Source organism: Balearica regulorum, chromosome 12, assembly GCF_011004875.1.
Source record: "Balearica regulorum gibbericeps isolate bBalReg1 chromosome 12, bBalReg1.pri, whole genome shotgun sequence".
Taxonomy (NCBI): domain Eukaryota; kingdom Metazoa; phylum Chordata; class Aves; order Gruiformes; family Gruidae; genus Balearica; species Balearica regulorum.
In genome coordinates this window covers 10044691-10059256 of record NC_046195.1, presented here as the reverse complement: position 1 = coordinate 10059256, position 14566 = coordinate 10044691, and the positions used below count along the sequence as shown (strand labels likewise).

Genomic DNA, 14566 nt, shown 5'->3' with positions numbered 1-14566 from the left:
GAATGAGCAGTCATGTTGTGTCTGCGTATTACAAATCTGTAATTATCTCTGAAGTCACATCCTTCAAAAGCCTTGCAATATTAAGAGTTTAAGTATAATTTAAGCTATCAAGAGTTAAAGTTATGAGATTGTCTACTCGCTTCAAGAAACAAGCTATTAGTTAAGTTTACTTAGATTAAAGCAAATGCAATGAACTGGTTACCTTATCTTAGGAATACTCCTACACAGATATTTTTTCCCCCACGTTGACTCCTGTTTTAGATTCTTAGGGCTCTAGATCTTTTAGCTTGGGGACAGCCATTATGAAAACATGAGGAGATCAGCACAGTACCTCATCTTATTCTTGCTGTCTCCTGATTTTTTCCAGGGTACCAAACCAAACCACTACCCTGATGATCAAAGCAGTTCAGCTGTAGGCAGGAAATGGCAGCATCGGAACTTTATGTTAGAATTGATGCATACCTAGTATTCAAAGAAAATAGATTATAAGCTATAAAAAAAATGCAGGATCTACTTAGTTTTGTGTAGGAGAATAGGAAGAAATTCACCTGCTTTTGTGTTGTTATGCCAGTTCATAATCAGAAAAACGAAACAAAGCACACCATCTTACAAGTAAGGGGGGGATTTTTAAAAATCAAGACACAGCTACGTGGCAGCTGATGAAGTTACTCCAGAGCTCCAGAGCAATAAAATTCAATCAGTACCAATCAGTGCCAGCAGCTCCACTCTGGACTGCAGCACCGCAGTAACTCTCGGTATGTGTGTCTCACTGCCCACCTACCACACACTTCTGCTGGATGCCTCTCTCAGCACCCAGAGCTAATCTCGAGGCAGTTTTATCATAAGTAAAGTTACCAAAAAGACACTGGTCTTAAAATCAGGCTGGAAAAAAACCAAAAACCATACAATTCACATTTTACTAAAACTTATTTAGTTTCAAACAGCTTAACAAGTACAGAAATAAAATCCCATTAAATTAACTTAAATCTTGAATTTCCTGCAGTAATCTCAGAAACTACCACTCTCAGAGAGTGTAAAATGCAGACTGTTAAACTGATCTGGGTGTTCCCATCTTGCTTCCTGCGTTTTGGCTGACATCCTATTTTGCCATCACCATGCTGCTTACCAAGTCACTTTTCTTCCAACTGTAGCTTTCTATTTTTACCTAAGCAACAACGGTTTAACCTGCTTTTTTTGATTTTTTTGGCAAATTCTAGATCTAATAGTTGCATTTTGATCAGGGAAACTGGTTTTATTTTCTCTTAACTGGATGAAGAGGAATACTTAAGAAGAAATGATGTAAGCTGAAACGTTTCTTGCTTCACAAGGAAATCACAAATTATGAAGTAGGTCAATCATTATGATTTCATCGTCTGTATTTAGTAGAAGGAAAGCAACACCTGAAAACATGAAATTTGAGGCTTGTTTCAAACTTCAGTTCACCAAAAGTTGCAAGAGAACTCATATATTCTTAAATACAGCTGTTCCACTGCATCCTGACATAGGTAAATAAGTGCTGCAATGTCAGTGTAAAACAGTGAGACTTTCAGTGCTGCAATGTTTAGCATTTTAAATAAGCCAGCTGGAGGAACAGAACGTATGCTTTTTGCTGATCCCTAAACTTACTAATCTGCAGAACAGGTTACAAAAGATGCTACTTGTACCGACATGCTATAACTGGACAGGTACTGAAAGCAAAGAGGACTTGTCTCAGCTAATGCCCTTACTTAAGCACATATCAATTTGTGTTTTCCTTTATATTATGGTTGCCTAAATTGTGATTTTGTTAAATGTGACTACACAAAAACCTCTGAAGTTATATTACAATGAAACAAATACACCTATCAGGAGCAGACTAAGTAATTTCCTCAGTTTTCCATTCATTCTTCTCTAGCTTTTTACATTTTTTCCCTTGATTAGCTGATGCTCTGCCTAAATTAGATTGTTTGAACAAACTGTGTGCCTTGATAAACCTATCTGAACAAAAAAACCCCACCTTGACAAAGTAATAGGATTTCTAATTCTGCAACTCAAAACAATTTTTTCCAGCTATTTCTGTTAGCTCATACAAGAAAACAAGCAGACATCTCTTTTAGAATAAGTATGTGGCACAAAGTATAGAATAGACAGCTGTAATTGGAACGGAATAAAGGGTTTATATGTAGCCTTCACTCTCACCATCAATACTGTGATTTACCACCCCTGTAAATATGCTGATATAAATTTTGCAGAATTGTATTGAAAACAAATTACTGAAATGCTGTTTTAAATCCCACCCTAGTTCAGAGCAGTAAGGAAGGGCAATGTGGAGATCAGACCTAGGCTAGCTTCACAGTCACTGCCACCATAATGTGAAACCGCATCCAACATGCTTGGTTTGGGGAGCTGAAGGAGCCGTGTGTCACCCTAGAACAGAAAACACAGCGCACTTAAGCTTATAGAATACGTGAAGAATTCTTCCTAAGGTGTTTTCTAGAAAAGCAATTAAGCACTCATATTAAAATAAAGATTTTCCAATACGAGATTTCTAGATATATATTCAATTTTTTTTTTTCCCCCACACTTCCTTCACTGATATTGATGACTGTTTCATCTTTCACCAAGGCCTCCCCATCCAAGGGAATTGTGTTTGGAGATGAGGCTGAGGATGGCAGATGACCATCTCCGCTATTGTTACACACTAATTCAAGAACCAGTTTAGCAGCAAATACACGGCTGAAGACATACAGACTGAAGGCTTTCAACTTTACGTTAGCTGTAAATACCATACTGCAGTGGCTCCATAGCCGTTGCTTTCTTTTCAAAGGAAGTCCAACATGAATTCACAATGAAAAAGCACATGTATTTGGCCAAGCCTCATCTCTTTCTGAAGGCCTATGACCATATGACAGTTGCAACAATTGAGTACTGGGAGGTCTAACTCCATTTGGAAGCCAAGACATCCCTCCCATTAAACAGGTTGACGGCAGCTCTGCATTAAATTCCAGCTGTGATACCATTTTTATAATAAATAAATAAAAATGCATGCCAGAAATTGTATTTGAGGCCTTAAACACAATACAATTCAGGACAACAGACATGAATTTCCTCTTTAATTTGTTTAACAATCCAGCTTGACAAACATTCAACTATTTGCAGACTTCTGCAATATTTTATACAGAGATTGGTTTAAAGATGGAAAGCAGTAATTTGTGATAATAAATCACACTCAGATGTTACTGAAAACAACATGGGACTGTTTAAAAATCCTACAGTAGGTATTTCAATGCTTATGAGAGCTGCCAGAGAGAGCAGCCCTCTACTTAAAACACAACATGTTTGCATCTGATGCTGACCGTATTTTTGCTAAAGTGTTACTCAGTTTATTCCTCTGTAGCTTATCATCTTCACAATATAAGCAAGTGTCTTTGGAAACAGCATTCCTAGTGATGTAGGGTTACACTTACCAAAAAAATGTTGGGGTTTAAAATTTCCCCACTAACACTAAAAATTAGTCTCTGGGTATTTCATGCTTCATCTCATCACCTTAAATGTTTGTTGGTTGTGTTTGGTTTTTTTCCCTTAGAAACTTTGACAATATACTTTCAAGTCTTCTTGTGCTTATTTTCCTGTTAATATTGATAAAATAACACTTATGAGGAGGAAGGTAAAGCAGCCTTCAGCTCTCAGATTTTGAGTGAATGATTTGGAAGAGCCGTTAAGGGCCTGAACAAATGGCTCCTGTAATGGGAGCACACAAAAGTCCTGCTGGGGAAAGCCAGCTACGCTCTGTGTGAGCACAGGTTCCACTTCGGTTTATGATCACCGGCCACAAACTGGTATTCTTCTTCCCTAAGATCACTGCAAGAAAAAGAACGGTTACATCATGTGTCATTTGCTTCAGACCACAGTCAGAACTCTTCAAAATAAACCAGATTGAATTTGAAAAGTGCAGTGTGAAAGCAGTGACTCATTTTCACGTGGAATCAGCAGGGATGCCACAGCCGCTGGAGTCAGGGAAACCCCTGAAAAAAGTACCATGTTGACTTAGGGGATCGCACGTTATGGAAACCCTTCACTAACCACTCAGCCTTCAACACAACATTGTCAAAGGAAGTGAAGTTTTCTACATACTAAAGCACTCAGCCTTCCACACAGTCCGAAACTTTCAACAACAAGTAGTCAAATACTCCTATCTTCATACTACGGCCAGGTACCAAAGAAGCCCAACCGATGTTTTTTGATAGCCATGATCTTCAGCCTCTGAAGTCAGGAACTACTGACTTTAATAAGCTAATGTAAACTTGCACAAATCAAACATTCCCAGTAATTCCTCCCCGCCTTTAATCTCTTGAAAAGTTTGTTTTGTTTTGTTTTTTTCAATGTACGGAAAGATACAAGACAACTCTTTGTAAAGACTACTGAGGAACCTCTTGTACATTGAAAAAAATCTCCTCAAAGCTACCAATCAATGTTGATTTTTAATAGATATTGCAATTTCTCAGTTTTACTGTGGTAACAAAATAACCCGAAACAGTAAGCCAGAAAAGGCCGTGGGATGGGGGCGGGCAGAAGTCCAGATGTTTTTGGGGGGGGGGGAAAACCACACATCTACGACCTAGCCCACTTTTTGGTGAAAGCAGTCTATTATAAGACTATTTAAAAAAAACCACCAACAGTAAAACTGAGGCCTCCCATGTGCATGATTAGTATGTCATTTCTTCAGGGACAAGAATTTTGATCATCATCTAGATGGGTCACATTTGCAAAAAGTTTCAGTTTCATTACTAGCATTGCAAATTTGGTAAGAGGGCAAAAGAGGTGCTATCAGCAATTCACCAGCATAGCATAAGCCCTGCACCCACCCAAAAAGCAAGCGCTCTCCCTCAAGGGCACACAACACTCAATTTCAAATATTCTGTTGTCTTAGAGGAACCTATAAAAACTACAATGTTACGAATGAGAATGCCAGCACTGTTACCTATGTCAGCTGATATCCTTGTTGCAGTTAACCCAAGATCCAGATAGGTGAATTTAGGTGAATGCTTTATTTTTAAATTCTAGAGAAGATGACAGTTTATGCAATTTTCCACAAGGCTGAAAAGACCTCATGGGCCAGGAATTAAAAATCTGCAACTGCCTGGGCAATAATAAACTTTTAGTTCTATCCAAACCATCAGAACAGTTATTTTACATGTCTAGACCTATTTCACCTGTGCAAATACTGAATAGCTTGATGGATGCAGGTTTTGTTCCTCCGTTTTCACACAATCTGAAGAACCACCAGGATCTAGCCGAGTGATATTCATCTTGTTACAGTTCTAATTTATTTTAAGATTTTAAAAAAAAAAAAAAAAAACAAAGAAAGAAGAAAAAAATCAGACTAATGAAACTCTGGAGCATTGAGACCTTCCACACATACACATATATTGGAAAGTACCTTTTTAAAAACTGGGCCCACTTGACCACTAAAATTTCAAATAACTTGTTTGCTTATAAAATTTAAGTGTCTGCTTTCCCTCTCCCCTTCATTCAACCATCCTGCCAGGCTTGCATTGCAGCTTTGAAGGCTACGAGAAACATTCAGCCACTGGGCACCCGCAGAACAAAACAAGTTCATGACAATCCTAGATGCAAGACACTCATCCGAAGTGCCAAAATTAACACTACTAGAGCAAGAATAATAGTGGTGTATTCATAACGTATCTCTTCAAAACAATTCTCCCTCCTCAAGGGAAAAAGTGAGTTCATGGATGACTGCGCCGTTGCTGGCATGGAGTGAAGACAGGCAAAAGTCTCCCTGCACAGCGCTGACCTCGAGTCACCCATCATCCCCGGCCTCCGCTCCAAGTTTATTGGTTGCACGTGTGTTTTGTAACACCCTGTACTGTGTATTCTTAGAACATACTTTCCAGAGAACCAAAGGGACAGAGCTCACTCCTCCACGACCACTTCCAACCCAGTCTCAGCAGCAGCATGCTGCTCCTCAAGATAAACTAGCAGTTTATAGAATAGCAAAGGATCCAAACTCTACGTTTGCATGCCCTAGAATCAGGTGACTTGTGAGTCAAGAGACAGAGTAATAAATTATTAGGAAAAACAAAACACTACACTAAAAATAGTGTACACGAGCAGCGTATGAAGAACAACAGTTTTTATCCAGTCAAAGCTCAAGGCCCTCTACAGCCTTGTTTGTATTCCGTGCAAAAAACAACTGACATAAGCAAAGACAGATAAACAAATAAAACTCAACTTTAGCTCCTTCTCGATAACTTGACATTTAATCAAAAGTACACAGCAGGGAAAGAAACATGGACCAGCAGAAAAGGTATTAATGTCCAAAGTAAATATTCAATGAAACTTAAATCAGATTACGTCAAAATTACTTTCTTTTAGGGAAAATTGTTCCAAGCTGTCTTCAGCTGAGAAATGCCAAAAAGTCACTACCTGCTACACATCAGCTACTAGCATAGGTCAGGTAACATTAAGGATTCACCCACTTGACAGGTTTAATAGATTTAAGAAATTACTGTGAATGCTCAAGTTGAGCAACATGGGAAAAAACAACAAAAAAAAAAAGCCCCAAACATTACAGAATCCAAGTGCCTGACAGACATACTTGTTTGGTCAACTCTTTCAGTTACCAAAAAGATTAGAGATTTTTTGTTAGAAATCAATAAAGAAAACAAAGTTCTTTACTATCAAGAGACAACAACATCTATTTTTGTTGGAGTAAGAGGATCTTTTTTTAAGAGATAACAAGCGTATAAGAGTATAGTTAAAAAAAAATTAAGTTTATATATTACTTCATTGGCTATTACTGTAAACAGCTGGTTTTTTGCAATCATTTATCTTCAATAACTAATAAAAAACATATCTGAGATTTTTAGCACAGAACATTTTATTTTTACCATCTGAATTAATGACAGATCTTGAAAGGAACAGAATCTGGCATGGGAATCCAGACAACAAGCAACCTGCCCTCTTTATCCCCAGAAAAACGCACATATTGGGTTCACTACACCCTTACTGCTGGGTTGGATCCCTAGGAAATAGCATTTGGAGAATTCTTTTCCACTTGAGTTGGTTTTACTCTTGACTATGGAAAAACAGAGTCTGAAATACTAAGATTTTCCTAGGAGATAAATTCATCCCAGTCCAAGCTCTGATGAAGGTGGAAACACACCCAGCCAGTGGGGACCTCTGACCATGTGAATACCACCTGGGCTTCAACTAGCAGATGGCAGTGCCTTATCTGCCTGCTCGGAAGGTGCCAGCGGTGCCTACAGGATTTCTCACGGAATCCATCACCAAAAATGAGCGTGAAAAAGACATAGAAAAGATGACGTCTCACCAGCATCCAGCCTTATGAGGAAAGTACATCTGGTTGGTGTCTAACAGGAAACCATATTTTCCTGTTGTCTCTTTTGCATCTCAAAACATCATCTTTCATAACAAATTTTTTTTTTTAAACTTTCAAGATCTTCCATGAATTACCACCATTCCTGTTGTCTCCCACTCACTATTGCAGTAAACTTCCACTTAGACTCTGATCACTTTAATCACTTGTACTTCCTCACCCAGTGCTGTCCTATGGTCAGGAAGAACATACCTGATGCAAAATGACTCTCCTTTCCAGCTTCTCTGTTACGGTGATAAAGGCTTGTTAGCCTGTAGCTGGGAGCACAAGTTTATCGGTCTTATCCGTTTTATCCCTTTGTTTCCTTACAGCCCTCTGTTGGAAGTCATCGATTTCACATAAGGTCTGAGGTGAGGATGGTCTTTTGTTCCATGCTTGTGTAATAGCCAGCAAAAAGCAATACCTGAATGTGCCTCTTAATTTGTATCAGATAATAATAATCTTCAGGTAAGAACTCCAGGAATTTATTTCTCTTCTCATTAAGAGTAACATTATGACCTAGTTATACACCTGGATGCTGAAGAATTTCTTGATCCATCTAGACAATCAAACACAGCAATATGATACGCTCTGGAAATACCATTTGGGAATATAGTGGCTTGGTACACATCTATGTGAAGGACTTCCTTCATTCTGTAAAGAAGTCACTGTTGTAGTGTAAGACCCACAGACATAGGTATACCTCACGAAAACAGCAAGAGATGAAGAAACTATGTGTTCTCAACAGCATTGATAAAACAGACTTACAACAGGTCATTTATGCTTTACAAGAAGCAACCTGCATTCAATAAGACACAAAGGTCTGGTTCATGGTTTTTGCAGGGGACCAGATCAAAACCTGCCTCAGAAACCCTGCCCTCCAGTAGTTTCAGTGCCATGAAGTTTAGTCTATATACCAACACTCCTTCAGGTGTCCTACCCTAAAGAGATATTGAACCTTCTATTTTGAACTTAACTATAGTTAGTACAGGAACTATAGATTAACTTCACTATGAAAATAAGAAAGATAGCACTCGGAGTCCTTCTAGCATCCTGCTCACAGCAGCTAAAGGCAAGCACCTTGGCAAAAAGAGCATGGACAAAGTAGGACTGTAGCGATATTTCTCCAGAATACTCTCCCAGTCTTTAACAACTGAGCCAAAGGGGCAGAGAAGGTCCTACCCTATCCGGTGGCAAACAGCTTCAACACCCTCCACGGCCCCCGGTACAGACCTCCAGTGTCCTACAGCAACATAGAATCATAGAATCTTTAAGGTTGGAAAGAGACCTCTAGGATCATCAAGTCCAACTGTCAACCCAACACTACCAACATCCCTCTACTCCCACTGAGGAGGACAAATGTCTGGATGCAAGCGCAAGCCAGATGAAAGACCACATCCACCCATGAGCTACAGGTTCTTCCTTGCTCCTCTGTACCATGCCCACGCCAAATACATAAAGCTTCTTACCTCCTTCTGCCCTTTCCCCCTTGCAATGCTACTCCAGTTCCAGTAGGTAATTTTCATGTTAAGTTAAATGAAAAGGATTCAGAACTAATGCTTTAACTGACAGACATTTTAAAGTATACAGTACTTCAGACATCCTTTTCTGAAAGATCTTATAGGCACTAAAATACGCAAGGCCTCTCTAGGAATTCATGTCCACGTTCTCTTAGTTTATGTTTTCTCTTCCAGTTGGTCTGCTTTGCCTTTTAAAATTTATTTTAAAGTCATAAAACCAACAAGTTATCTTCAGTTTCACAAACTTTGCTAAAACTGGAGAGAAAAAAGTGTTAGTTGCCATGGAAGCAGTGAGGAGTCTCTGGGTTAGGATGCAGAGAACTTCTCTTGTTCTGTCTGATCATTTGCATCAGAAGTTCAGCCATCTGTTATTAACTATTTAACAACAGTCTTGCTTGTTAGCGCTGGTGCTTGCTATTTAAGTTTGCAGAATCTAACTCCCCACCTTCGCCCCTTTTGTAAAGCTCCTAATTAACGTGGAAATTCATCTGAGGGCTCAGCAATCTTTCAGGTAGGATGACCACCATTACTAAAATTTGGTCAATATTCTCCTTTCTCACCAAGGAAGAAGCATACACTTACGCAGACACCATCATAACGCAGCGGCTTTATTGTTAGAGATATCAATTTGAAAACAATTTCATCAGGCAGTAGATGATGTGTCTGCACTGCAAGACAGGCTATATCACTCCCATTTAAGCATACTCCACTGTAAGTTATACTCCCAGGTTCCACAGCATCCCTCAATCTTCTATATCCCATCTTCTCAATATCGCAGAAGAAAACAGTTTTGTAATTTTATTTCAGAGTTTAAACAGCATAGACTCAACCATGTGTTACTAGCAAGGAAATACTGCCTTGTATCCTCCAAGAGAATCTGAAATACATTTGTCTACTAGCTGTACACATTAAGAAAACAAAAACTTAGTTCTCACATTTCCAAGCTTAGAATTTCGGAATTAAAATTCTTTTACCTTGACTTCAGTATCTTCATCCAAATCTGTATGACCTAAAGCAAAATACTGACTCTTTCTGAATCTAGTCCTAGGAAAGCAGGCCAGTCTTGTCGCTCCTCATTCATCATGCTTTCAGAAGAAAGTAGGAGGCTATACAATGACAAAAGGGGAACAACATGACTGTTTCTTTTATTATTCCTGAAACTACTTCACAAAAAAAAAAAAAATCAGTACTATTAGCAGTAAGAGGCCTTCAGCAGGAAGTCCTTGTTTCAGTCATTTAACACCTTAAACACTACATCACATATGCTAAAAGCACTCTGTTCATAGGTACAGCCAGTAAAGCTCAGATCCTCCAAACTCAAAGTGGAAGAAAAATCTGAAAAGTACTTACGTCGGAATATGGAAAGAGAGCTGCAGAGCATCAGAAGACTCATTCACTCATCCAAATAACAAGACAGTATTTTCTAGGCTAGTCTTTCATTCAGATGACAAGCACACCAGCAGCCTGTTATACAGACTAGCAATCTCAGCGTGGCAAGACCTGGTGCAGAGACAGAACTGGCTAAGATGCCTTCTCAGATTCTACAAAGATGAGAGATTTGGTAGATACAACCACACACATATGCACAGGCTAGATCCGATGATTTATTAGAGACCCACGTGGTGCTGTATCTAAACAAGACCTCAGAGTTTCATTACTTCTGGTTCCAATGAGAATGATGCAACTAAACAGTCTAGAAGTGTATGAAAACGTTTTTCTTTCGTCGTGTTCAGGAAAAGTCTCCATTACAGATATTCAACTTCACATGTGAAGGCTGGGTGAATTACATCCAGGGCAGCTTTCTGACTATCAAACCACATCAACTCCAGAGACTTGGTTCAGGTCCAAGAAGCTATGCGAACACTGATGGCATACCTAACTAAGCCCAAGATAAATACAGTCACACCGGGGAAGAACTGTCAAGCACATTTTCTACCTACATGTGAGGCACCTAGTAATGCCACTGAGCTACCTTTTTTTATTATTTCTCCAGAATAACTGAAAAACAAGAAAATGAGAAACAAACCAAACAGTGCATTTGCACTGTTAATAATAAAGTTTTTAAAGAATATTCACAAGGAGAAGAGATAGAAACACTCAAGGATTTTATTTTGATGGACAACACATTAAACATTAGATATATAGTACGCAGGTTAAGTAGGAGCTGATACTCTCATAACTTTATTACAACATCATGTCAGTTAGAAATCACACCTACAAGCTGGAAACCTCTGCAGCACTGCTGCTAGAACAGAACTAGCTATCAGAGTACTTAAAAAAGCACACAGAAAAAAGCATAGGACTTGTCAGGAAGTGTCCTCAAGTGAGGAATGTAGATTAAGAATCCCATTATTTTATCTGAAATAAAGACAGACAAAATAAAAGGCTCAGAGCAAACTATTTTCATGACATCTGACCTCTTCTACTGCAGTTTCTTTCAGTATTCATCTTCTCTTTGTGCTTTCCTACTTCATCTCTCAAAACTTTGATGTTACAGCCTGTTCATTGTCATCTAAGTGGTGGGTAATTTATCTTGTGGAACTTTGTCAGAACATGTTTGACCACCCAAAATCTTCCTCCTAGCTCGTGAGGCTACCTCCAGCTTCAGTAGGTTTGTTTCAGTATTTGCAGTCCAGATTATTTAGAGGGTGGGGTGGAGGGAAAGGAATAAGGCTAGCAGGCCAAAGGCAGAGACTGTACTTTGTCAGAAATGCAAGGAGCTCTGAAAGAGTGGAGGTGAAATTCATGATGGTGGAGCAGCATGGAGCTCCGTGGGTAACTTTTCCAATGCTATTAACCTTCACCTACAAGGCCTGCCCTTAAGTGGTTAAACAGTAACCTGTAAAAGTAAAAAAGTTACAAAAGAGACAATACATGCTTCTCATTTAAAAAATTTCTGGGAGAATGGCCAGGCCCATAAAATTGTTTTTAAACTTTATTTGGGAGGACAAATGAGGACATTACAACTCTCAAGCTGTGTAAAAGACTGCTCATTTTAAAATGGACACCAGGGCCTACTATGGAATTTTGAATGCATAAAACATTTTTGATAGTTTTAGAATTGAACTGTGTCACACAGCACAATTCAGCTATTTACAAGTTTCCACACTGAAAGTCATCTTATTAAGCTTTAATAGTCTTCTGGTACTCAAAAGAATAAAATGTTACATAGGGTCAAAATTTAAAGGCTTAACAGAATTTCAGCCAAGAATTTAGTTTGTCTCCCTCTCTCCTAATATATGGTAATTTTCTACATAGCAAAATCACAGACATTAAATTAATCCATTTAAAAGTTAATATATGCAATTATGAAATTTCACTTTGTCCTCTCAAAAATTCCTTACTACTTTATAAAGCAATACTTCAGTGATTCAAAATCCCTATTCCCACACAAACAACAAGAGTACACTAGTGGAATTGTTCCTCCTTCTGTATCGGGAGGTGAACATCTAACGTCAGCAGGCTCAGTTAAGCTAGAGTTCCGGTACCTTTCAGAGGAATACCAACAAGCTCTAGACCCAGGATGAAAATACATGCAAGCACTCGGTTGGAACAACATCTGCATTTTGAGAGAACAGGTTTGCATAAAAAGGAATGGATAATCCCCATCCCCAATTCAGCACTGAGTTCAGTATGCTATTTAATTAGCTGCAAACATAGCATACAGCTGAAGAACCAGTAAGTTGCTAATTAAAAATATGTATTTTTAGTTGCCCCCAAAGCTGACATATTTGCATCAGCTTCATTTGCCCCAAGACAAACAAGTAGTGGCAGAGGGTTGATAATGCTTTCATGCATTGTTTCTAGCAGAAATCAAAATACCATAATAGTTTCCTCCTGCTGGAGGAGAAAAAAAAAAAAAAAGAGAGAGAGAAACTTGACCTACATAACAAGGCACAGAAGAAACTCAGGCTTTAGGGTGTTTTTGGGAGGGGGAGAGGGTTTGGGTTTTTTTCCTCCGTAACAATGAAGAGTCAAGCAGTTACATATGGCTACACTAACTACAACTGTTAGGAGATTTGACATTTAACTAGATGTCTCACTTTTAAGGCTTAAAAATATCCCCCTCCTGTTCCAGGCCATTTAATACTCCTGCCCTAACAATGTAATGAATTAACAGAGTTAATTTTTAGGCTGCCCATTACTTTCCTTTAAAGGAAGGCTGAAAGAAAAGACCTCACAAAAATCCAGCCTTGCATAGGCTCAGTACACAGAACGAAAGGAAGAACATATGGTGAAACTGTTTGTTTTTTTAAAGGAACTATTTACAGACTAAGTACAGCACACTTCCTCAGCTCAGCAGGAGAGGCAAACTTTAGTATAGCCGGATTTTAAATCACCCTTCACAGAAAAACACCAACAAAAATTGCAGATTACTCTTACGGTTACACAGTTTGAACTCGTTTCAAGCCCGGTGCTACCGGCCTCCAAGCCTCCCCACCGCCGCTCCTCCCCGCACCCTCCTCCCGGAGCCCCCGAGTCCCTCTTTAAATGATCTCCTCGGCCACATACTCCAAGGACACCCTAGGTCTGGGAGAGCGGGCGCTGCAGCCAGGTCCCGCACCAGGCCGCCCGGCGCAGCCAGCCAAGCCCGGGGGGGTCCCGGTTCCCTGCCGGTACACACCTTCTCCGCGCGGCCCTGTGCTCCCGCAGCGAGCCCCGCCGGCGCGCCGGCGCGGGTGGGTGCCCACGGCATCTTCCACAAAGGAGGCAGAGTAGGGGCGCGCATAGCAACAGGGCCGGGCGCCGATTGGCCCCGCCGGGCGAGCGCCGGCCTCCTCGGCGGCACGGCCCCGGCCTCCCCCCGCCCCCGGCCGGCTCCGCCGCCCTGCCGGGGCAGGTGAACGGGGCGGGCGGGGGAAAAAAAAACCCCACAGCGGCGGCAACCGCGACAGTTGGTACTAAAGCGCTACTGGCAACAAAAAAACCCCCAGCGTTACTACCACGCGTGCCCCGGGCTAGGGAACAGGCTGCCCGGAAATGCCGACACGCGTGGAAGGGCGGGGAGTGCCGGGCACCCACCGCCCTGCCCCTCCGCAGCCCCGCGGGGGCAAGCGCCGAGCCGGCACTGACAGCCCCGCACTGCCACTCGGTCCCGATTCCCGCTCGCAGGGGGATGCGAAAGGCACTGAAGGCCCGGGTCTGCCGCCTCCGGCAGCAGCAGGGCGCGGAGCCTGCGGGAGGAGAACACGGGCGGCGCAGGGCGCACACCGGGGGCGCGTTGCTACCGGCACCGGCACGAAACCGAAGCTCGGAGCAGCCTCCGAGTATAAGCGCGTAGTGCCAACGTACCGAATGTTCACAGGCAGCGCCAGTTTTGAAGACTCAGCCCCGAGTAGCGGTGTACGTGAGGTGATGAATATTTACATCTGGAGTGGAAAAAGACGACAGCCCCAGCCAGCACAAGCTGACTTCCCACGACACTTTTTCCATCGCTCCGCTCAGGCCACTCGGAAGCGGCTCAGCTGCCTCATCCCTCTAACCCTTATAGCACACGCAGTGCAGAGGGATGGGAAGTCCCATCGCTACCTCTCCTTGCATTACTGTAGGCCTTAAACCCACTGAGCTCCCTACAGGCTTTTTTATGACTCCTTCCTCAATTTTTTAGCAGGCACTTTTGGGCCTGATTTAAGTTTTTGCAAGAAAGTAGACTCAAAACTGCACGTAT

The 14566-nt window shown here is 41.1% G+C and overlaps 1 protein-coding gene across 1 annotated transcript in view; it reads right to left on the bottom strand.

Moving 5' to 3' along the window:
- Positions 1-13636, bottom strand: part of ATOSA (atos homolog A) — a 36198-nt gene extending 22562 nt beyond the window's left edge. The window contains 2 exon segments of the mRNA XM_075764537.1: positions 2319-2406; positions 13523-13636. Coding sequence (XP_075620652.1) covers positions 2319-2406; positions 13523-13627 — 193 coding nt within the window. The 5' untranslated portion in view covers positions 13628-13636.
- Between the last annotated feature and the right edge of the window lie 930 nt (positions 13637-14566).